This window comes from Numenius arquata, chromosome 19 (assembly GCF_964106895.1).
Source record: "Numenius arquata chromosome 19, bNumArq3.hap1.1, whole genome shotgun sequence".
Taxonomy (NCBI): Eukaryota; Metazoa; Chordata; class Aves; order Charadriiformes; family Scolopacidae; genus Numenius; species Numenius arquata.
Genome location: NC_133594.1, coordinates 11,726,187 through 11,751,594, shown reverse-complemented (window position 1 = coordinate 11,751,594; position 25,408 = coordinate 11,726,187). Strand labels below are relative to the sequence as shown.

The window sequence follows — 25,408 nt, the reverse complement described above, 5'->3', positions numbered from 1 at the left end:
GGAGGAGGAGGAAAGGCAGCGCACAGCAGAGGGAAAGCTGCTGGCCCCGGTGTGGGGTGAGCTCGGGCTGCCGGCCCCCCGCCCACTGGCTTGGCGCGTCCCAGCAGGGGCTGCTGCTTGCCACCAGGCCGGCTGCCACCCAGGAGCGCTATGCTGGGGAGCTGGGAAGCCCCGTGAGACCCAGGTCAGCTTCTCCCTCTGGAAGAACTGCCTGTACAACAACGGGTTCTCATGTTGAGAGCTTTCCTCGGGTGGATCGCTTCATCGTGAGATGCTATCACCAAACACGAGGAGAAAAACTCATTTTGAGTCTGGGCTTAATGTCTCCTTCAAAGGGAAATGGCAGACAATTTCTAATTAGCCGATTTATTACTGTCAGAGGAGGAACCTTTTTCTTACTTTCTTTTGATTAAAGTTTTTTTTCCCTGTAGATCTTCATAGCCTTTAAAAGTTGTCTACAACTAAGTAACAGCAAAAACTTCACTGTAAATAGCGTCCAACACATCTGTGCTTCATGGAACCCTTTGCCTCTGGAGCCCCAAAAAGCAACTTCCTCTTTACGAACTCCTCTACTAATTTAATGCTTAGATTCGCAAAATGTCAACAACTCGCTAGCGAGACGATTTTTAAATACTGCAGAAGAACATGTGGTAGAGCAACTCCAAAATAAAAGTTGCATCCTTAGATTTCTATATATAATATCAACTCCATTTCAAGCAACCCAGAGTTTGAATTCTAATTAGTGCATGCTAAAATATTCCTCTATTTTGTTCTTATCTTGACAATAAATTTAGCAGTTCTACAAAAACAGACTTGGAGCTCTGCCTCATTTTATGTTGTTTTCATTGAGTGAGAAAAAGCTTAAAATAACTACAGAAACAATGAAGCTGCCAGAAGCCTGAGCCAGGCAGACGTTACCACTGCGGGAATTACGTGGGCCCCGCTCTGTTCCCTCGTGAGGCCACAGGAGTTTCGCCACCAGAGCTGCGGGGACCACGGAGGGCAGTGCTCAGCCCTTGCTGCAGCCCAGCCTGGAGGTCCATGGCCTTGGTACTGCTCCCCCTGCCACAACTGGGGCTGCTGGGGAGCTGCAGCCTTCTTAGCCCCACCGGACTCACTAGGGCGCCATCCAGGGTCCTTTACGGACTGCCCTGCTGGATGCTTTAACGCACGAGGTGGGTACGTACCAGAGTTTGGTGTGGTGGGGGAGTTTGTCTGGTTGTTCTGGACAGCCGCGGCCACGGCGTGTGCTGCGGTCACAGCCGTCTTCGCCGCGTAGAGATTGGCTTCTTCCTGGAACTTCCCGATGTTCTTCTTGTACCTGATTCTCTTATTGCCAAACCAGTTGGACACCTGCAGTGGAGAGAGGTGGGAAGGATGAAGGACACAAAGTGCTTGACCCAGCAACACAAGACAATTTGAGACGTCATGTTTGGTCCAGCAAACACACGTGCCCCAGCCCGTACCTGCCGGGTACTCCCGATAACTAAGCAGTAAGCGAGGATCAGTTAAATATTACTATGGACACGAGCATGATCTGGCTCTGCTTCTCTGTTGGCAAACTGATACATGAGGGGTGACTCTTTGATGACGACATATCCTGGAGCTTGCTGTAGCATTTAGTACAGCGTTGGCTCCTACTACTATGAGCCATTTGTCAACAAAATCAGTGCAAGACCCCAAAAGCCGCTCAAGGGGGACCAAGGTCTGGCTGAGTGAGGGCAGGCAGGCAGTGAGAGCGATTGTTCTTTGTTTTTGGGCTGGAACAACCTTGGCAGCCCACTCACACAATCGTGTTTTGTCGGCTGAAAATGAAAGGAATCGTATAAATCAATAATGCTGAAAAGTCACTTTGTCATCTCCCTTTGAAGATCCTGTAGAGAAGCCAAGATGGCTCACGGGGCACCGACTATTAACCCACGCAGAGGTCATGGCTGGAGCCGCTCAGAGAAGTTCACACAATCTTTCTCAGTGGCTTTGTTTAACTTCAGCTGCTGTAACAGAGCTCCTAAACAACAAACCAGTCTCTAACATAGACCATGGCCAAGGCTGCCAAGACAAAAAAGCATCTGTAACAGCACAGAGGTGAAGGGGAGGGGACCAGCAATAACAGAGGTGGTTATTGCCCAGCGAGGCAGGGGCCGGGTCCCACCGCTGCGCCCAGCCACGAGCTGCGGCAGCTCTGCAGCCCTGCTCACACCCCCGAGCTCCACCACAGCGCCTGGTGAGGCACCACGACGCAGGCAGGAGACAAATCCTGCTGTATTTTATGTAGTACAGCTTTTGTTTAAACACGATTAATGAAAAGCCTCTAGCTTTTAACAGCAATACGAAAGGTACCTTATACATTCTGTTCCCTGGATAATACTCCACGGTATTCTATATATTGCACTTAATATTACCTTGTCAGTCACAGAAGCAATAATACATTAATGAAACCTAGCAAATAATTATTGTGGACAATCAGATTATGCTTTATTAACAGTTTCATAATTGAGGAATCTCTGTACATCAACTGTATTGTCCATGGATGTGTGCGAGACCCCTCTGTTTACGCACGCCCCTGGACCAATCAAACAACAGCCATCACTAATAAAGGTTTATTTAATTCTCCCAGTAAAATTTTAATATCACCAGCAGCCTGGGGAAGCCTCAACGAGTGGATTTGCTTGACATCAGATCGTTTCCATTCTGTTAGTCCCAATACTTCTTAATCTTTAATATCAAGGCAATTAAAATTAATGGCCACTCATCCAGAGCCACTGTGGGCAGTGTTTCCTTGACATCAATTGTTTGATGGGATTACCTAGAGGTTAAACTAACAAGCAAGGTTTAATTGGAAGCAATGAGAGGAGCAGCGATCGTACGTTATGTTTAACCCGCATACCACATCTCAATGAATATCCAGAAATGTTAAACTATTTCTGAGATTAAAACGTGCGCCCTGTGCAACGGTAGAGCGCGGCATCCGGGGCTGCCCAAGAAATCACAGCACCCTCTGGGGTAATGCAGTCACTGCCCAGGTCCCTGTGCCTCCCAGCCAAAGGACTCCTCTGTCTCCCGTGAGACAGGTCAGCGAGGGGCTGCAGCAGAGCGTCCATGGCCCGGGGACGCGGGGGCTCTGGCCGCAGCCAGGAGCGTGCGGCCGACATGGGTGGCTGGATGGGGCCCAGGCACCGCTGGAACAGAGGCTTGTGCCAGGCAGGACTTAGGCTGGATTTACCACTGTGGCATTTCTCCCGCGGGGCTGTGCTGGCTGCCTGCAGCTCCCCCTGCACATCTTGCCCTGTCCTTGCCGCTGGCTCCGTCCCGTCCCAGGGGAGGGCCAGGATGCTGGTGCTGGGCTCTCCCCAACAGCACCGGGACCAGGAGGAGCCACGACACCCTGGCTCCTCACCCAGCCCCGTGCTCACCCTAAAAATGAAAGTTGTCTCCATAGCGAGCTGCTTCACAACACATTTTTCATTAAAACAAACTATCTCTTCACATAAAAAAACAATGAACATCTTTCTCCTCCTGATCATTGAAGGCCAATTAATTAATTGGGCTTAATTGTATATTACATTTCAGACAATACTGTTGCACTTATTTATCATGTTAATTGCAATGTTAAATAAAAAGACAATAAATTATTACTTAAATCATCAAGATGCCTAATGTGGGATTTGGGATGGGGCAGGCCTGCCTTGTGTCTCCGCACTGGCTGATTTCATGGGATAAATCAGCACTCGTTCTGCGAAAGAGGCAGCTGACGCGAGAGCATCACTGCTGCAATTACTGAACTACATAGTTATGGATCACCAAAATTTTTCCATTGTGTTTCCAAGCGTTTGTGGCACCCAGTTTATGTTCTACACCTAGCCAAATGGCACAAAATAGAAATTTTTTAAAATCGATGTGGCACAATTATGGCTCATGATCTAAAACTAAGAATTTTGCCTCTAGAAACTATTTAATTAGACTTGCATTTTAATTTTTTTTCCCCTTGCTTCCCTTATGAAGTTGAGGGGTAAAAGGCCACACACCCATGGCACCCCCATCAATCTGCTTATGGAAAAAAATGGACTCAGAAGCAGCAGGGGCAGGAGGGGTGTTGAAAACCAGCTTCTGCATTCTTTCTTTACAAGAATTTTAAATATATTCCCTTGTCAACCACATCCTTCTTTTGTTTGAAGCAGTGAAAAATTTTATTGCTGTAATCCACTGACACGCTTTCAGCAATGACTATGCCCTTTCTACAGCCCACATGATGGACTGATAGTTGTTCATGACATCCTGGAAGAGGCTCATCTGCAAAAGTATAAAACATCAGCCTCGCAGCCATGGCGCGGGGAGAACAGATGATACAGTTTATCTCCCTCGAACACGTGCTGATCGGGTAGCTCTAAATTACAGCCGACGATGTTCTCTGCTAAGGACATTTTTTCCCTTAGAATTACCTTTTCTGTACTCTTAAAAATGAAATTGTGCGAGGTGTTCATCTTAATAAATAGTTTGTCTTTATGCTTTTCTTGAAAAGCCTTCTCTACATATTATTTTAAACACTGATATCAATACTGAAATCATCTATCTCCCATCTGCAACTAAATGATTCCGGGAGACAATTTTCTTTGCAGCTCAATAAAGTGCTATGGCAGCAAGATTTCCAGTGAGCTGCTTAATCTGGGGGGAGGATGACCCAAAACACTCACTAATTAAGTGTTTGAGGGAGAAAATGTTCTGCCATGAATCTGCCCCCAGCATCTACAAGGCACTGACAGTACAAGACAGAAACACCTTGGATCATCGTTAGGAGAGGCTACAAGGGAAGCCGGGCTCAGCCAGAGAAAGGATAAAGCCTCTTCATCAAACACGAACCACGACCTCCAGGAGTTTGGAAAGCCATCCGTTAACATTCTTTTTCTTTTTTTTTTTTTTTTTCCCCCCTCTCCACTTTCCAGTGCTTTGCACGTCTGGGGTTTGTGCAGGGAGGTGAGTAGGGCACAGTGTCAGGCACGGCAGTGTCCGAGGGACTCCTGGCCGAGGCTGGAAATACGTGCGCTGGGAGATTTTTCATGAAAGCCCTGTGCAAGGTGTAGTTCAGTCACTCGCTTGGATGCCATTGCTTATCCCAGGCGGTGCTGCTCCTGCCAGTGTTTTAAATGACTGCTCAATTCACCCCTGATTTCTGGATTGCATCCCCTGACTTCTGCTGCCAGCCACCACACAGCGTGCACCGGGCTGTTTTACAGTGCTTGCTCAGAGCTTTTCTGCTAGATGGCCTCAAAAATATATACATTTTTCAGTACAAAGAAAGACAACTCCAGCCCGGTTTGACCTACTAAATACCAACTAACCCCACAGTCCCACCATGTGGCCTTTGGAAGTGCCTTTGAAAATCAAAGATTAGGATATCCACAGTATTCACATTTTCTGTCTGCGACAGCAGATCTATCAGGAACTTAAGCAACCAGCTGATCACGGGCACTCCCTCTCTCACGTACAGGCTCCTCTCCCGTTAGATGATACATTGCCCCGTTTTCAGGCTCTCCCATCATCCGGAGGATTTCCGAGCCATTTATAACACCTTGCCAGAGCAAAGCTCCAGCCACGGCCCCAGGCCCGCAGCTCCGGCAGTGCCCGGGTTGGGGGGGTCAGTGCTGGACGGTGTCACCCTGCAAAGCGCAGGACGCTGCACGTCGTGCTACAGAGGACACAGCGCAGCTACTCCCATCACTCACCCAGACTTCCTAATGGATTCAAGAAACAACTAATTCATGCTTGTATCAAATATTAAAGAGACAAACCTATATTCATGTCACAGGCTCACTGCTGCTGCCTCGTTTTTGGACCATCTGCCTGCCTTTTATTTCATTCTACAACATATACATTAAATCTTATCAAACAACCAATTAAGAAAGAAATCAGATCTATTAGCACTAGAAGCAATCAGTTATGGCTTCTCAGATGTTCCATCTCATTTCCTTCAGTCACTTCAGCCTTATCTAGATCTGGCTTTTTATCTGTCCACTCTGTGGGATCACTAACTCCTCCTCTCCCAGGCACAATTCACCACCCTCTTCAGCGGGTCCGTTGTGCTCCCTGCCATGTCATCTCTCCCAGCTACATTGTGCCAGCAGAGCTGAAGAACTCTGGGTTTCTCCAAGTTGGTGTTGAAGGCACTGCCTCTCCAGGCTGCCTCAGCTCATGTGGGAAGATTTTTGGCCATCAAAATACCAGGGCTGCAGTTGCTTGCACAATGGGAGAGGGAACAAGTTTGGTGCTGAATTTCCCCCCAAAAATTCCTGCTCATCATCACAGCCACTCGTAGGTGAGCTGGGAGAAACTGTCCCCATCTCCAGCCCTTCCCTTCCCCTGGCACCGGGCACAGGCACTTCCTGCCCCGCTCGGAGCACGGTCCATGCCGAGGAACGGGCAAGGAGACAGCAAGGCACTTGCACGCCTCCGCTGGCCTCTCAGGCCACAGGTCAGTTCTGCTGGGGTTTGTACTGAGGGTGCCTCCAAAGTCAATTAAGTAATACCAAATTTGGGGGAGCTGGGTGGCCTTTCATTTGAAAGTCTTCAATAAAATGCCTGAATTTTTCATGCATACAAGGGAGACCTATAAAGTAAATCTCAACCCAGGTCTTAATTATAAAGCTAAAGGTTGCATTGCTAATAATGCCAATACTGCAGCCTGCAATCATTAATAGTTAACACATTCGCCGCAGGCGTTGTTCCTCTAAAGGACCTGAAATATTGATAAGGGGAGCTGATGGAGCCGGGAGGAGATGGCACACACAGTGGGCAGTGGCGTGGCTGGAGAACTTGGGAGCTGCGGGTGAGCTTCCCCATCCACCCAAGTGCCACTTTTCCCAAGCTGTATGAGCCATATTTGCTGTGGGAATCATCTGGTTTTCTATCAAACGTACAGGCTACAAGAAGTGCAGAGTGCTATTTTGCTTTTTAAGCTGTCTGGTGAAGGAAAGCTCGATGGAATGGTGTCATCGGCCCGAACATCACTGCGAGACACCAGCCCAGAGCTGTAAATATACTGTGGTCTACACAGACAGCAGCCGTAGCCAACGACAGTGCACGTTCCCGATTAGGGAGATGCTGGTTTCTTGCATTAACTTCCCAGTAACATCTGTTATATGTGATAAAAGGAGCAAATCTGCCTAATACATTTTTGCTACAGAGAAACCACTTGTGTCACTTCAGTGCATCAAGAGGCTGAATTTCTGGCTGGCTTAGAAAAACAGCTTCAAGCAATCAAAGAAATTCTGATCTATAGAGATAGATTATATGTTTGTCAATAAACTGGCCTTCCCCTGAAATGACGGTAAGTTGTAATGAATTCATAACAGAGAGTAAGGCTCAGGAAGGAATCTCACTGACTGCACAGAGAGAGCTGACCTGAAGCAGGGTGCTAACCTTACAGCCTTTTTATTTCTACCCTCATCTTTTTACACACACTCGTTCTACCCCAGCATGGCCCAGGCACTTGCAGACACGCTGCCTTTCCTGCGGAGCTTGGTCACGTTCCCTCACCTTGCTGAACTTCATCGGGGACAATAAGGCAAATTACAAAGGTGTGCTGGGCAGGGACCTTCTCCGTATCATATCCCTCCATTGGGAGCATATCCCACAGCCCACAGGAGCCGCAGTTTTGCAAGGGGACTGGGGGGACAGGGACACACTGCCCGGGGAGCAGAGGGACGGGGACAGGACACGCTCCCACCCACTGCTCACCTGTGATACTGTGATGCTGCATTTCTTTGCCAGCTCTTCTTTGGCTTCTTCACTGGGGTAGGGGTTACTGAGGTGGGAGTAAAAATACTCATTCAAGATTTCTGTGGCTTGTTTACTGAAGTTACGCCTTTTCCGTCTGAAAGAAGAAAAGAAAACCACGGCTGTTCTTCCCAATGCAAACAGGACTCCAGCAGGGTCAGCTGGGGTGGAGGTGAGCCTTGTTTCACATGTCCCTGTCGCAGCACACAGCGACACAGCAGCAGCATCTCGGAACCCCCATCCCTTTGGGGCAGCCCTGCACCGGGGCTCTGAGTGTTTTGCAGAGGGGGCAGTGGCTGCAACACCTGCGTCTGGCCATGCAGGGACCTGCCTCTCCATGGGGTTTAATCCCGTGGGTACATGGACCACGTTGTGTGTCGTGGCAGAACACATGAAGCAAGACACGAGTCAGAGCGCTGGGCTGGCAGCCTGCCTGCGGCACCCCCACACCCCGCTGTGCAGCCCAGCCTCTGCTCCCCGGCTCGGAACCGCTCCGTGCTGACAGCAGCCTAATGAACCTTTCCCCGTAGCTGCAGGTCAGCGAGGCTTCTGTGCAGGTGCCCGGGCTGAGCACCGCCAGGAGGATGGTGGCCTCGCTGCCATGTCCTTAAGGACCACTCACCAAGCTAACTGGCTTCCACGAGCAAGTGGCTCTTGGGGCTTTGCGAGGGAGACCCATCTGTACACCCTCCTGCCATGGGCCAAGCTGAGCCCAGGCTCTCGTGCTGCATGGGACAGGTACCGAGGGGTGCAGCCCCCCAGCCCTGCCACAGAGCGAAGCATCTCTGGAGCCCAGCACCTGGCACAGCCCCAGCCGGCCCGATGCTGCGCACTCCCTGCAGTGGTTACAGCAGCAGCATCTGCACAGCTGCAGTGCCTGCCCCCCGAGCCAACGCCGGCCACGCTCCTTCTCCCCAGAACACCCTCTGGAAGGCACCAGTTAAGCAGTTCCTTCAGAGCTCCCTTCCCCTCAGGGCTGGTTGCAATCAAACTGCCTGTGCCCGAGGCCAGCAGGCAGCCGAGCGGCAATCCCCAGCGCTCTCTTCCAGCAGTATCACGATGCTGCTAACTACGCTGTATCCTGGAGCAGCAGACTCTCTCCCTAGAGCTATGTTTATCTCATTACTGTGCTTCCGCTCATTTTGCCTTATTTACCTTCCTCCTTTTTAAAGAAATCACTTTAAAATGTGCATCTGCAAGCTTTACCTTTTGCAGTTACTGGAGCTCTCCATAGACATTTCCTCCAACTGTTTGTAATTACCCTAATTTGCCACACCTGCCAGTGACCTCCTTGTTAATAAAATTATTTTGCTCTTGTTTAGCTCCTCACAGCTTTCAGGTGTGAAGCAGGAGCTGGCTGCCGAGGGGAGGCTCTGCGTGGTGCCTGCTGCTGCTCCCCGCTCTGCCGGCTGCCAGGCTCCTGCCCTGCGGAGGGGATCCCTGCGAAGGGGAGCCCTGGGAAGGGGCTGGGTTTGGGACTGGGGCTGGATACCCCACCTCACTGGGGCTTCCAAACGAACCTGGCTGTGCCTACAAACCTCCTCCAATCCCCGTCTGCCTGCTCCTCGCAGCCTGCAGGAGGCACAGCCTGTTTGAGGCGGGTGGGCTGTGGGCACAGGTGTTGAGCTCCAGCAGCAAGAGGGGTGTCGGAGCAACACGTGAGCTGGCTGTGAGCGGGTGGGAAGGTGCTGCCTTCTCCCACACCCCGACCAGGCGACAGCTTGTTGGGAGGTGGGCCAGCAGATCTGGCTTTGGGAAGCCTCGTCGCCCTTCTTTCCTCGGGCATGCGCAGCTGCTCACCCAGCACCTGTGGGCATGTCCCTCCCAGAGAACTTAGCTCTTCATTACGGGGTCAGTGCTTGGCACGGCTGGCCTTATGCTGCCAGACATTTAAATAACTGCTGGGGTGACAAAACAGCCCTCTGCACAAATCCTACGTGACTCCCGCATGAGCAGGATGAACAAGCAGCCACCAGGCACAAGCCTGGTCTCCACTACGACATGGAGAAAAGGCACTGGTGTCTATGAAAGGTCTCTGAAGGAAACCCCCTTCACAGCAGCTGCTGGGTGAAGGACGAGGGTCCCAGGCCATGCTGGGGCAGAGCAGCCTCTCCCTGCAGGTCCCTGCCCACGCGGGTACGCAGCTCCCAGCAGAGCCAGGCTCTCTCTGGGCTGCCCAGCAATTGCCCCTTTCCCCCTAGAAAGGGCTGGGGAGACTCGCCTCTGCCTTACCTGGCATCGAGGAACCTTGACCTTAGAATCATTACTGCTTCACAAGTACTTTGTTTGAGTTGCATCTGGATGGAGCTGAATTTTCGATGAATGATGCCCACCATCCTTTCAATCTCCTTGGGAGAAATGGGACGTGTCCGGCTCTGTTCTCTGAGAAGGTTCATCACGTGTGTGGTAAATTCATTACATGCCTGCGAAGGAAGGAGAGGTTTAGAAATTGTTTTGTGCCATCCCACAAGGACAGAAGCTTGGGTCAGGCTTCAGGGGGAAGGCAGCACCGGGGGGCTGGGGACCCTCACGCTCCCCCGTCCCCTTAGCACACACGGCCGAGAGAGCCGGGACTGTCCCGAGGCAGCTAGGGGACCGAGTGACCACGGCACAGCTCCTTCCACGCTTACCCTCTCCAGCCCCGGCCGAGCCGGGGTGGGAGGAGAGGTCGGGATGGGCACGTGTGGTGGCTGCAGGCAGAAGGATGCAAGTGGGGACCAACACGTGCCCTGCAGCCAAGTGAGCCCAGCCTGGGAAGGGCTGTCTGTCCTGCGAACCGCCGAGCCCCGGGCAGGCAGGGATAACACCCCGCAGCAGGGCAGGAGCTCCAGACCCTTCTGCGGCCCCTTAGAGAGTGGGTCTCAGCGAAGCTGTGCCCGAGCCTGGCCTGTGCCGTGCTGCCGAGGCACTGGAGGAGGGAAGGCAGGAGGAGCCATCAATTATCAGTCCCAGACTGTGCAAACGGACACGATGATATAAACTTCTCCAGGCTGCATCATCAACAGATGCCACCTGATCCGAGCCTCCACATGAGCAGGCTGTCACGCTGGCATCACGGCTTCCCCACGCCGGCTGGGAGCTGCCACCAACTCTGCTGATTGATGTCTCCCTTATCTCTTTCAAAAACAAACCCTGGGACTGCTGTTTGCTGGGCAGAGCTGTGTGGCGGCCACAGGGCTAATCCCTTCCCGGGGGCCAGCCTGGTACTTGAGCGCATGTCGGGCACTAACCTACCCCCGTCCCGACGGAGCCCTGGGCAGAGGAGAGGGGTCGGGCGCCGCGCTGGCCTCCATAGGCTCTGAGGGACACTGCTCCCGAGCCCGTACCAGGTGAAGGTATGAAGGTGAGGGACGCCAGGCTGATGTGCCTGTGGGAGCTCTGGGCTTCGGCTGCGCAAGGACCGGCCATCGCAGCCAAATAAGGCCAAAGGATTTCACTCTCGCGCGTCTAACGGAACGGGTGATGAGCACAACGCTCAGCAGCAGGGAAATCATGCAGAGGAAACTCTGCAAGTATCCCGTCCAGAGCACACGCATTACGTGTCTGTTCGACTCCAGCTTCCCTTTTCCTCTAAAGCCAGGGTGAAAAATATCTACGTAATTTCTCTGACAACTATGTTTTCAGGGATTCTCCTGTATTTCAATAGATTGTGTGAGGGAAAGAGTTAAAAGTGAAAAGTTTATGCATCTAAAAACTCATAATTTCCTATAACATTTGCTGAATGTCTCACAACTTATTAAGTGAAGCCATCTATGAATGCAAATGCTGATTAGCAATTTGGCAATAGCCCAACATTCGCAGAATTCACATAGCTTTTCTTTAAACCAGTAGTTCATACATGATTAATTAGAACATCTCATTTATGTAGTGTGCACTTTAGCTCATTACTCTAAGTAAAATTCGTTAAGTATTTACATTTAGATAATTAAAATCTGGGTACACCCTTAAGAAAGATGCATACACTTCAGGCAAAGTGATTTTTTTTTTCTTTACACTACCGAAAGTAAATTACAGGCTAATTTACATCCTCGCAGCACCCGTTTGGAAGCAGCTCCGTGAGGCTCAGTGCAGGTGCCCCTTGCTGGCCACCACCACATGCTCCGAGGTGAGGATGCCAGGGAGGCTGTGCCAGCTCACCGCGACTCCTCACTGGCACCGACATGGCAGCTCCTCCTGCTGCTCCCTGCCCTTCTCAAGACTTTCTGAGCTCCAGGGTAAGGAGTTCGGTACTTCTCATCCTCCCTTCCCATTTGCATATTTCCTTTCTTTCTGTTTTGACATTTCAGGCAGCAAAGCCCACGGAGGTGACCACCCGCCATCCCCTCTCGCCACGCCAGAGACGGGGACACTGCCCTGAGCACCCCGAGCACCCTCCTCTCGCCCCGGGAGACAGGAGTTGTCCCAGGTGACCTGTTTCTCCTTCTCCCACCCCAAAGCCCTGGCCTGTGTGAGGGCAGCCCCCACGCAGCAGCTCACCCCCTGGCACAGGAGCGGGCTTCAATTCTTAAGTGCAATAAAAATGGCAACTGTTGTATTAAAAATATTTTCAGACATGTCTTTTCAATGAGAAATATTTCTCCACAAATATAGTATCAAAAATTTCATGCTTCAAAGCTGACATGAGTTTCTTGCTTTCAAGAAGCAAAAATCTTTCCCTGAATTTACTTGAATTGTTTGATGAGATTTCATTTGGTTCCAGCTACTTAGAGGCCTTGGGTTTAATTCATCTTCACCAGCACCTCCCATCTGCAGAGCTGCTTCAGTGCAGCAGAGTGGAAGGAAGCTCAGAAGACTCTGATGCTTTGTCTTGTTTTCTCTTGTTTATTTATAGGGTCCGAGCTACTTGATCCCTTTTTCAGTACTATTTTTCAGGCCTCTGCTTGGTGCCCGAGCCATTATTAATAATGTCAGGTTATAAGTGATGGCCTTGTTAACCTGCTCAGAAACCTTGTAGGAGCGGGGATGCTCCTGCTGGCCTTAATGCTTCATCAAGACTCCTCAGATGGGTGCAAGAAAAGAGAGGAAATGGCCCAAAACAGTCTTCAGGGATGCAGCACCAGCCAGCGCTCCATGGGGCTGGTGGTGTCTTCTGAGCAGCCACACTTCACCTCCATTTGGGGTGAATTCAGAAGACATCTGTGAACTCAGGGAGCAGGTTCCCAGCTGCTCCGGGAGGCCTGGGACCCTTACGGTACTTTTGCCTACAGCAAAAAATGTATTTCAGTGTAATTATAGAAGATAGCTTTCAATATGTCATCTCTATTATAGTAGCTGTAAATTATGGAAGGCGCTGCCTGTGTATGGCCATTTCTCCCGGCGCAGGGCGCAGGAGAGATGTCTGATGGCGTGACACACTTTCCATTTCTCTCTCTTTCTTTCTCTCTTTTTTTTTTTTTTCCTGAGCACATTCCCCTAACTGGCAACAAATGTCAGGATCAAACTCTGCCTGGAAAGCATCTGCAGGAAGACGCTCTGGTTCCTGCTGCTGGCTGCGGCAGGAGAGCACTGGCAGGAGCGGCTCCCCCGGCCTGGGCAGGGGCCTGCGTGGGGCCGAGCTGCTCCCTGGCCGCAGCGGGGACCCCCCTCCCCGGAACCCGCAGCCGCTACAGGCAGAGATGCAAAGTCCCAGCTGCCCCTCGGCCGCGGAGGCGGGCACTGCGTAGAGACAAACTGGCAGGAGACAGTTTGCTGCAAGGCTGGGGGAATTATCCTATTTCTGTAGAGCAGACGTTGCTGGGTGTCAGGAACAACAGGGAGCGTCCATGGTTCAGCTCAGCTCCACCTCACACTCCTTCTCCCAGCAGCACTTGAGCACCCTCCAAAGTTTCCTGCGGTGCGGACGGATGGCTGTGACATTTCAGCCGAAACTTTTGTAAATGGAGCTACAGGGCTAAAAATGCTGCTGCTTCCCCCACATCATTAAACTTATTAGAGTCAAAGGACACTTGCCAGGAAATGGCTGCAAGCACCGACCTGCAGTCGCTTTGGCTTCAGATCTGCCTCAGCCTGTGTCCCCATGGCTTCATCAGACACGCTCCTGCTGGAGACCGCTCATTAATCCCATGGCCATCCCCAGCTCAGCTGTGGGCTGCACGCTGCGCCCTGCGCTGCCAGCAGAGCCCGAGGGTCCGCACAGGACATTTGGGGTCCTTGGAGGGTGCAGGGGGGTTCATTTGAAGGAGAAAAGATTTGCAAAAAGCCGCTGCCAGTTCTTTGCTCTGTTACTTGTTCACCAATGGAAGAACACAGTGAAAGGGGTGGCACAGACCAGGCAGTGCCACCAGCAACTGAACCACACCGGTCTCTGCAGCGGGATGCAGGTGCTGTCCCCCTACAGCTCCTGCCCACTCCCCGCTGCCCCACACCCTGTCCCCACCACCCATCACTTCTCCCCACTGCTGACGCTCGGCCGGCACCGGTCAGCCTGTCACAGACCACGTCTTTGCTTGTGGTGGCAGAAAAAAGCAAAGCAAAGTAGCAGGAGACCTTTCAGAGGGTCTCCACGTGAAAAAATGGGAAACTGAAATAAAGATTATCAAGACACCCAGGCCCCGCTCTGCGCTGGGGAGGAGGGAGGGGACGCCTGGCATGGCAACGCACAGGGCTGGGGAAGGAGCCGGGCAGCACCGTGCGCTCTCCTCCTTGCCCTCGTGGCTTCCAGCGGTTTTATCACCGTCTCCACGTCTCTTTTGTGGTTTCGGTCTGCACAGCCCAACACTTTGCCGTGATGGGCTGGGGGCAAGCGCAGGACTTCCCCGGCTCAGCTCAGGAAACCACCAGCTGATGAGGTTCGCTGAGCTGATTAGGCTCAGGGTTTACAAGCTTTATTAGGGCACCTCTGGGAGGGGAAAATGAAGACATCGCTTGAGGCTTGCGAGGGCCAGGGGTCTCGTGCCATTCCTCCCTCCCCCATCTCCTTTGATGCCATTGTTCATTGCAAAACCAGAAAAGAGAGGAGGCAGAGCGGTCTCTCCTGTGAATCAGAGGGAAACCGGGGTGGTGCAGCCCCCACCGTGTGGGCAGGAGCCACCCTGTACCCAGCACCAGCTGACACCACATGGCCACTGTTTCCAGTGCCTCCAGCGTGGCAAACGTGGCGGGTCACCAGGTGCCAGCAGTGAACATAAACCCACGGGTCTCTGTGGCACCCTCTTCACTCCAAAGACACCGAATGCCCGTGTCCGTGTCCGCCTGCACCAGGGTTTCCATGTTTCCTACCCGTAGCAGCAGCTCCCCAAGCCTGGGCCGGTGCTGTGCCAGCACCTCACCTCCCTTCCAACCGCCTACAGCCAACACGCCGCAGCCGAGCCTTTCACCGGAGCCTGCAGGCTGGGATCACCAGCATGGCCCTAGCCTGCCTGCGCCCCCTGACTCACCCGACCCAGCCTGCGACACCTTGGCACGGGGCACGAGAGCAGCACCGAGACAGACAACTCTCCTCCTCCCTAGGCTGGCATGACGGGCAGAAACATGGGCTCGGGTGTTGCATTTATGCAGTTACAGACAACAGAAAACACTCAGGCATGCAAGACATGCGTCCTGGGTCCAGCGAGCAGCTCCTGGAAGCCCGACGGACTCCCATGGCATCACGGCTCTTATGGGGAGAGAGGGGTGGGGAAGGGGAGGAGGGGATGTCTCCGGAGCCTGGGCAGCGGCGGGCGCTGGCAAGCAGAGGTGCGGAGGAAGCAGCGGCAGGTACACGTACAACTGAGAGGCTGATGTCTGACCTGTTCATATTTCTCCAGCTCTGTGTGATAGATTTGTCTGATCTGGGTCAATTTGGCTCTGTAATCTGAGTGTTCAATAGAGTTATCTGAAGACCCTCCAGAGGCTGCTGCGGCTGCAGCTGCTGCCGCCGATCCCCCACCTTTCTCCGGACCTGAGACTCCTTCTGCCAGAAGCATATTGTCTAGTCTCATTAGCTGGGGATCGGGAGGGTCTTCCTCCTGGGCTCCTCGGATGCTCAAACCTTGGGCAGAAAAGAGAGAACAAGAGAAAACACAGTCAGTATTTCTTGCATCTGCCCGGCCGCTGCCCACTCGCTGCTCGCCTGCGAGGAGTCGTCCTGCCCAGCCCTCCTGCCCATGGGGACACAGGGACCAGACCTGCCCACGGCCTTTCCTCCATCCCTGCCACAGTCCCCGAAAAGACACCCTCCTCCGGGACAAGCCCCGTGAGCTGCAGCCCAGGCAGGTGCCGTGGGGTGACGGCAGTGCCATAGTACCCTCTGGGTTCCCAGACAGAGCAGGAACGTCTTCAAGAGAATTTTAAAGGACCCTACAGAATCTTTAAACACCTCATTGTAAGTATTAAAGGAGTATTTGTGTGAGTACAGAGACATACGTCTTCCGGTTGTTTTCCAAGACAGAGCTAAATCTACACAAGGCTGGCATTAGCCTGTACATTATATCACTTTGATGCAAGACCATGTGGTAAAAGTAAGTGCATTATTTATTTGGAAATAATTGATTTGCTTCTCATTTCCTTCCAAATGGATCTATGCACCATGTTAGTCTTACGGAGACTTGTACCACTGGATTCCACCCTGCCTACAAGGTCCAAGCATTGGTTTAAAATGCCTGGGGAAAGAGCTGCCACTTGCTCCTCAACTACAGGAGAATTCCTACTACAGGAACTACAGGAGCTGAAATTTCACAGGGGAGGAGGGAAACGGAGGAGACAGAACGGGGAGCATCACCCTGGGAAGGGCCGCGGTGGGAGCAGGGTGCGGGGGCTCCGGTGGCCCCCGCTCAGGCTGCCCTTGGGCAGCACGTCTGCTCACAGGCTGGGGAGAGGCGAGGAGTCCAACCTGCCCAGGCCGTGTGGGAATTTGATTGCTCTCACGATGCCGGGATAATGAATATGTGCTCAAAATCGCCAGTGCTCTTGCGCTGTATTGTTGGGAACAACATTTTAAATCTAATTTTTGTTTTAAATCCAGAATTTCCAAAGCGATGCTCAGTCAGCAATCTCTTCTGCGTCCTATAGATCAAGGCTGACAATTTGTAAGTTTAATCAGGTCAGGCAGGCACAGTGCCAGGCTGTTATCAACAGTGCCGAAAAGAAAGTTTAAAAATAATTACAGTAGTGCAAAAATCACTAGAGCCGTGGCTTCTTGAATCAACATTTCCATTAGAGATGTAGCGCAACCATGTACATCCCAGCCCAATTAACCTCTTTAAATCTGTTGAAAAGCAGGTATTCGTGCTCTGGATAGAGCGGGTCCCGGGGCTCTGCGGGCACGTGTCCGCTCCCAGCAGGACTGCGCTGCTCCCAGGAACAGCTGCCGCTCCCGCACAGACAGACTTCACCCCGCTGTCCTGAACCCCACGCACAGCCAAGATGACCCCCCGACCAGCCAACCTTCCCGGCTCCGGAAAGCACAGCATTAATTTTGCTCTAAAATACACATTTTAAACCTGTCACTTCACTCAAAACTATAATTCCATATAATTTCACGGGAATAATAAAAATGTCTCATCATCTCTTTAAATTACTTCTGTTGCCTGTTCGGGGGTCCGCAGCCGAGCATGGTTTAAAGACAACACGACGCGTTGTCCCGGCGCAGCCCTGGGCTGACACAGGGGTGTTGGGGACAGCCCCACCACGGCGCCGGCCCAGGGAGCCCTGCGCCCACCCCAGCTGCGCCCACCCTGGACCACCCTGGACCAGCTGCGATGGCACCGCTCTGTCCCTCATCCCCTCTCCCCCGGACTCGCTGCCCCTGCTCCTGTGCAGCTCCTGTGCTCGGTGCTGCTCACGGCGGGGGATTTTTCTGTACTGCTGTGGTGAGCCGTTCCCCCTGTTTGTTCTACTGCTCCTCTGCTCTGGTGTCAGCATGTTTAACAACGTTCTGCTTTTAATCCACGCCAGCTCCCGTTCCTCTCTCATGAATGATTTCTACTGTTGTTTCTTCCTTTTGCTTCTGGCCCCTTTCTCAGTCCCTGTTTCCCGTGCTCTATTCCAGCTGCTTTTCCCCAGCTGCATTTCTGCTGTGAGCCCCCTCCACCCCCCCAGCTCGGCGGCAGCAGCCCCGCTCTGCTCCCCCGACGCTGCGAGCAGCCAGGCCAAAATCTGCAGTGGAATAATTTGGTACAATTGCTGCAATTTCTGCAGCATTTACTTCCACCAACAGGCTAAGGATTAAAGGGCTTTGTCCACAATGACACTACCCACCCACACTTAAATTAACATTCAAAATCCCCAGTCTTCCTTTTATAAATCTGACAAAGGACAGCCAGCGTTCCCCAAGGTTTAAATGCAAAAGGTGATGTCTGTGCTGGAGACTGGAGGAGCCGGTAAGAGGCCCTGAAGCACAAGAGGGAGAGATTCAGCACATAAGGACAATGAGGAAGGCACTAAGGTGTCTCCCACACAACCCTAACACGTGTGTCCGCAGCCGGTGACAGAGGGGCTGGCACGCTGTGTTCATCTTAAGCAACACTCCGGCGTCCGGGGCACCCAGCCCAGAGCGCGCGAGCACAGACACCCCACAGACAAAGGAGTGACAAAGTGTCGGGGGGGACACATAACATTTGTTTTGCCCCTGAGTGAGACGCATCACTCATTTGAATGGCAAAGCCACAAGTTGATTAACTGATTCTAACAAGAATTAAGCTGTGTGTTAATTCAGATCTTTCCTTATGAACTATAGGAAGCAGCTCAGCACAGCAAATAGGGTCTGGTGTCCCTGGGGGCGGGGGACAGTAAAACTGATGAACTCCTCCGCAATCAGTGGAACACACAGCTCTTTGGCAAGTTGTGGCAGCTGCCTGGGCTGCGGGTCGAAGGCTTGTAACGCTGTCTGAGAGGGAGTCAGAGCATCTCCGGGCTCCTCGGCGAGGAGGAACACTCGCTCTCTGCTGGCAACACGTCCGCCCCTACCAGCACCTGCCTTTATAAATTACTCTTCGTTTGAATACAGTGATAATATATGTATTTTTTGACATATAAACTCACACTCAGTGGCTATTGTTTCCCTTTTTTATTCCTCAGTATATCAACCTATGAGTTTATTACTGTTTAGCTCACTGACCTTTCAATGCATGGTGGAATTAAGGTGCAGAGCGGACGGGAAAGAACACAACAATACATCACTTCCAGCTGAGCTACCGGCGCGCTGATGGCAGCGGAAGTGCCAGGGCCCCGGCGCGGCGGCGGCCACAGCGGCACGCTGGCCACCGGCAACTCCCCACCAGTACCCACCGGAGGGACGGGACTGCCTCCTGGAAGTACAGCCCCGTCCACTATTGTTCACTCACGGCTCGTGGGCATTCAGGTCTGCACAGTATTTAAACCCCAGCTTCCTCGGTGACAATAGCACATTATAAGTTAATAAAAAGCATGTGTGCTACTGATTTTAATCTGCTTATAACTACAACGTTCATTTCAGTATCTCAATGATTTAGACAAATCACATAAACAGACACTAAAACATTGTTTAACAATGAACTTGGCTTTGTTATAAGACCACAGTTTTAGCATATCTTTCAGCAAATCCTAATTAGCTGTCTTTCAACATGCTGTGCACCTGCCCCCACACATAATAGACGAGAGCATCTGCATAGACTACTGCATTCAGAGGCCAATAAATAAATTGCAGGTCAAAATTATTACAAAGCTTTCTTCGAATAAACCCATCTCCTTCACAATACAAAGCCGCAGATATGAAAAGTACCTAAAGCCCACTCAAATGGTATGATTACAGGGGCCGTTGGAGTTTAATAATCTGACTGTAATTCAGGCATTTTCAACAGCTCATTAAGGGTTCATTAATATATGGGCAAGCTTTTGAATTATAAATAAGCAGATTAGAAACCTGCAGTGTCTGAACTGTACAGCAGTGTCCTCGCCAGCAGAGCAGCTCTGCAAACACAGGGCCGCGCTGGCCCAGCAGGGGACATGGCGGCACAGGCCCTGCCTCACCTCAGCCTCCACCACCCCTTTATGGTCCCAGTGCCCACGGAGGTGCTGCCCTGCCTGCCGTGACCCCGGCCCCACGGATGGGAAGTGGCGCAGGTGGGAAGGCCCCCGTGGGGTCTCGGCCCCCACACGCCACAAGCCGACGCTGTGCCGAACCCATTTTACAGACGGCAGAAGGAGCGCCAGGGCCCTGGCGAGCAGAGGGTCCCTGGCTCCGCTGCTGGCCCTGCAGCAAACCCACCCCGACACCCCTCGCTGCCACAGCTCCCACACTCAGCACCGTCCTGGGGCTCCTTGGGCGACCCAGCACCCTGAGCACCCCGACAGCCGCGGTGCCGACAGCCACCGGGCCCGTGTCGAGGGGAGTGTTGTACTGCGATGGCGCCCACGCAACCACCGCCCCTTTGTCTCCCGGGTGAGAAAAGCCCTGGTGGCAGGAGGCACCGGTGGCCCGGCACAGCGGCACGGCCACCGCGGCACGGGCTAATGTCACTCTCACTCCTACTTAAGGTGACTGCGTGGTGTGTGCACGTTTTTCATGTCAGGTATATTAAATATAACACGACGATGCACTGCACATTTCCACGCCAACCTAGTTGTCACTTTCGCTTGACTCATTCTCTATTGAGGAAAAATGCAGCACTGGGAATTTACAAGGCTTTTCAGTTAAATGGACATAAATCACAGGTTTCATTCAAACCGAATAATCACTGGCCATAAAGAGCTACTTGTCTCTTACCATATATTACAGTGAAGTTCCTGTGAGCAATAATGCAGCCATTCATGGCAAAGAAAAACAGAGCGAGACATTAAGAGCTGACATGTAATCCTGTTAGGAGCCTGACGTGGAGAGCGCGCCTGACATTTTTATCATATATGTCCATTTCTATTTGGAAAATCAGAAGAATAAAAATGATTACTCCGCTGCCCAAACCTACCTTCCTAAAACAGCCCGGCGAGATTTGTTTACATGCCAGGAAACTGCTTACTACGAATTCATAAATCTCTGATTCTGAAGCATTTCCCCTGATGTTTGAATTGAAGATATGACTAGAAAGATTCCCTGTAATACTCTTCCACACCTCCATTTCCTTCACTACCAACACATAAACTGTCAATCCCTGGCTTTATTACATTCCCCTTCATTATAAGGCTGCTGGCAGGATGCCTGTTTCTAACCTAACTTTCTTCCTCGCCCACGAAAAAAAAATCGGTTGATGACCTTTGCTAAAGGTTCAATAAAAAGCAGGGTGGATGCTAATAAAAAATCATTAGTGTCTTTGTCTCTATGCAGGACTCAGACGTCAGAGAGCGGCAGGCTGGATTTATAGAGGTCTTGGGCTTTTCTTAGAGGCAGTGGGAAAAGTTAAAAGGAAATTTATTAGTTTGCAAAAAAAAAATTCTATTAAAAACAAAGCTACTTAAATGAAGAAATGCCTTATTCTAAAACATTATGTAGATGCTGTTGAAGGGAAAAAAAGCAGCCTGGAATGAGACATGTCTTTATTTTAGCTACAGGAGCTAGCTGGGTGGCAGGAGGGGCTGTGGCGTGCTCTCGCACCCCCTGCACTGCTGCCGCTGCTCCTGTCCCATGCCCTGACCGGAACGGGGTCATTTGGCAAAGGGACCCCTTTCTGGCACCACAGCCACGTCACCCCCACTCTGCACAGCAAGTGCCACCCTTGCCCCTTGCCACAGCTTGGGACATCCCCTGTCCTGTGTGGGACCACAGATGTAAATGCAGATGGGAAATGCAGAGGGGACTGACCCTGAGCAGAGCTGTCCCTTTGTGCCACCGGCCCCAGGCGAGCCAGCAGTGGACCCGTGGCACAGCCCAGCTCCTCCCAACGCCCGCGGGCTCCATCCATCCCTGCTCCTGTGGCCAAGGGAAGGCCAAGCCCACGGGGCAGCTCCCACAGGCACTGTCCTCTTTTTGACACCCCTGCGCCCCGTGCAGCAGGAGCAGGGCCATAGGGAACAGCCCCGGTACCAAGGACGTGGCTGACAGAAGCAGGAGCTCCCAGGAGCAATGACCATATGCAGAAGGACGTGGGTTTACCAGGGCTGGTGTTCACGTGTTGTCATGTTACAATCTTAAAGAAGATGGATAGACACCGAGCACTACATCCAGCAGCTAAAAGTGAGCCCCATAACATTTGAACACCCTTCACATGAAAATGCAGTAATATACATTCCTTCAAGCTACTGTGTGTCCAACCTAAATATCATCAGTATGAAAGTTTACAACCTTGAAATAAAAAAAATGTTCACAACAGAAACAAATCTTTCCTGTGATTACAACTTTTATCAGATTTATAGCACAGTGCTGTACTTTTCATAGAAAATATGAAATAACTTTTTATAGAAAATATGAAATAACTGGTATTTTTATAAATTGAGTTCTTGCTACAGATTTTATGTTGGCTACATTTATTTCCCATTGTAAATTATATCTAAGTTTGTGCAGTTTTACTGCATTGTCTCTCTTCTACTTTTTACTGATCTCTACGTTTCCGATTCCATTTTCTTCTTTTGGATCATTCTATTTTTCTTGCTTACTTTTGACTTGCACTTAGTGCTAAAATGTCAGTCTTATTTGTGCTCCGCCGGAGGAAGCGGAGTGGGCGATAGCTCCTCATCACTGCCCCGCGCGCTCCGGGGCCGGGAGGGGAGAACAGGGGAAGGGCCCAGTTCAGGGAGTTAATTACATCTGCTGGAGTGATCCGGTTCCATTTGCAATCCCGAGCAGAGACCACTTTGACTCTTTCGCAGTTGTTTGAGTAATGACTTCGCTGGACACAGCTCAGAAACTCCACATCAACGCAGCATCCGAGGAACCTTCCCCGTGCACCACGGGGGTGATGGTATCACCCCCCTTCCAAAACCCACACTTCTTTCAGTAACGCTGATTCTACAAATGAACACTCACCCTAATGCTGTTTGTGCATCGTGCTTGGTCAAGGACTTCTCAGTCTTTATATTCTAAGAGGGACATGACTCTATTTACATATGCATGAAAATGCACTGAACTTAAAGAGAGCGGTCAGATGTGATACCATTAATGGAGAATCTTTGCTCGGCAACTGCGCAGCCACCACGCACAGACCACAAGCACGGACCTTCCCCAGGAAGGAAGAAAATACTGCACCCCACTTCCAGTTAAAACCACCAGATTTGCTTAGCCATGGACTTTATGAATCTCTAAACTTCACCCATAAATCCCTCGCAGCAGTAAGAATCCCTGACGGACTGGATAATTTACCCGACTTCTCTTTGCACTTCTTTCCTCCCCACTACAGCAGCCATCTTATTCCTTCATCTTACAAAATGTCCAAATATAAAACGTGGAGTGCTTGTGCTTGCTCTTGAGCAGAGGGACTGGTGCCAGCACAGTGTCCCCCACGTCCACCATGGGTGGCTGCGTCCCCACGTGCAGCATCAGCACGTCACCAGGGCCACTGGCCCTGGCAGGACACGTGCACGTAACAGCACGACATAAAGTTTCATTTGCGTTATTCTGAAGGACACAGCCTGGCTCTATGGGGGGTGCTGTGTGGGGCACGGTGGGTTAGGGAAGCAGGAAAGCCCCCAGGCTCCTGGCGATGCTGGGGGGTGAATCACTGAACGGTATGGGTTGGAAGGGACCTTCTGCAGGTCATCTGGTTCCAACCCCTTGCACTAGACCAGGTTGCTCCTGATCACAAGGAAAGCCTCGAGACCCTGCTGGCGTGGGGGGGCTCCAGGTGACATGGCTGTGCCACGTGCCCAGCGTCCCCAAAGGCTGTAGCGGGTCCCTGGTGAGGGGACAGTGGGGCTGCATGGCCCCTCCCCAGCGGTAAATCAGGTGAACAAGGTCTCTGCTTTAACATTGCAAAAAAGCACACATGTAAAAATATGATCAAAGTTTTATACATGTAGAATTTCCTAACAATAAATCACATAAATGGATATCTACACTGGGTAATAAAACTGAACAGATTCTAAAGTGATCGGTAAAGTTGCTCATAAATTGTTGTTTTTAGCAAGCTGTAAACAAAAGCTGTATAAATACCAAGTGAGCCTTATAATGTAAGTAGGTGCACAGAGAAGTGCTACAGCTGCTTTGTGTTCAGAAAAATGCACTGGTTTTGGACAATATTTGGAACTCTTTTGTTATTGCCCAGCATAAACATCAGATCTCCTGCCTGACACACTGGCAACAAAGGGAGAGGCAGGAGCAGGAATAAATGCTGCCGACTTTGTTGTCTCTCCTGGTATTCTCCTCCTCGCCGAGGTTCACACGCCGTTATGTACCTGGAGTGTGACGGGGCTGCGTGAGGCACATCTCCCTGTGCTGTCTCTATTTTATTTAATTGCATTTCAAGAGAAGAAAGAAGGCACATATATATTCATGCAAGCCATGCACTAAAGGTAATCCTTACCTGATAGGGACAGAAACTAGGGGGGATTCCCAGCCTAGAAATCACAGAAGAACACACTGTAAATTCTCATCTCTTTGGAACGCCCGTTTCAGAATGAAACAGAACCGATCACTTCAGCTGCCTGGCCGGGGGTGGCACATGGCCAGCAAGCCCCCAGAGCGGGACCCTCACAGAGGGCTTGGAACCTGCCAGGGAAAAGCCCTTCCCAGAGCGGGTGCTTCAGGTGGCAAAGGCAGAGATGTCAGCTTTGATTTGAGCTAAAAGAAAGGAATCTTTGGATGGAAAAGCTCCAGGACCTTTGAATTAAATGAAAGACCAGAACACTCTACAGAATGTCTGCAATAACAGTCTCTACAGAAAATTATGAGGAACTACATAAATCCACCCTCTTCCTCTTCACACAGGCTCATTAAAGCAGTACTGACTCTCTGGGCAGCTATAATTCTGCTGAGTGATACCCTGGAATCACCCTGTCAATACCCAGTGGTGTGCTGCCTCTCCAACTATCTGTGCCCCTAATATTCCTCTCTTTGATGGGATTTGCTGACCTTTAATCTGATGCTAGTTTACTCTCATCACTGAAGTGCAAGTCAGAGAGCAATAAAACGGCAACCTCACTGATTCAAAAGGGAGAGCTAAAGCGCCACTAACTGTGAATCTAACCTTTCGTAATGGCTCTCCCCTTAAAAGGGGAAACATGAAGTGCAAGGCAGCTAAAACAAACAATATTTAATGCTGACTACAAGATTTATTGCAGCCCTCTTTGCATGAGTATTAAATTGGAATTTCAGGGCTGTAAACTGAGGAAGAGGAGAGGGACAGCCAGTGCGGATGGAGCTGTGGCCCCAGGCAGCACCGTCCCCATGCCACGGGCAGCGCCAGCACCGATCGGAGCAGGGCACCCGCAGCCGAAAGGTGCGGGTAGGGATGGGGGGGACAGGGGGATGGCCAGCTGGAGCTGAGAGACCACACTCCAAAAGGGCAAAGGGGCCCTGAGCAGCAGGGGGATGTGACAAGCGTAAGCTGTGTTCCTGACGTGAGGGAGATGCATGTGCAGGTGTGTGTGAGCATCCTCTGCCGCGATGAGAGGGATGAGCAGCCCAGGCCCTGCAGCCACGCACTGCACCAGCACCCACAGAGTCGCCGTGGCCCCTAACCACGAGCCGGGGCCACCAGGAAACGAGAGGCTCCGTGTTGCTTGAGAGGGTACAGGTTGAGGCTGCCACCAGGATGGGTCCCTGGGGACAGGCAACAGGGAACTGCAGAGGAGGTTTGTCCTGATGGAACCCCTCCAG

At 51.5% G+C, this 25,408-nt stretch overlaps 1 protein-coding gene across 3 annotated transcripts in view; it reads right to left on the bottom strand.

Moving 5' to 3' along the window:
• Positions 1-25,408, bottom strand: part of PBX3 (PBX homeobox 3) — a 110,233-nt gene that overhangs the window by 5,579 nt on the left and 79,246 nt on the right. For all 3 annotated transcript variants that reach the window (XM_074161057.1, XM_074161059.1, XM_074161058.1), the window contains exons 3-6: positions 15,498-15,739; positions 10,003-10,193; positions 7,732-7,867; positions 1,188-1,353 (exon numbers count right to left, since the gene is read on the bottom strand). In XM_074161057.1, the coding sequence (XP_074017158.1) occupies positions 1,188-1,353; positions 7,732-7,867; positions 10,003-10,193; positions 15,498-15,739 (735 nt within the window). The remainder of the gene's footprint in view (positions 1-1,187; positions 1,354-7,731; positions 7,868-10,002; positions 10,194-15,497; positions 15,740-25,408) is intronic.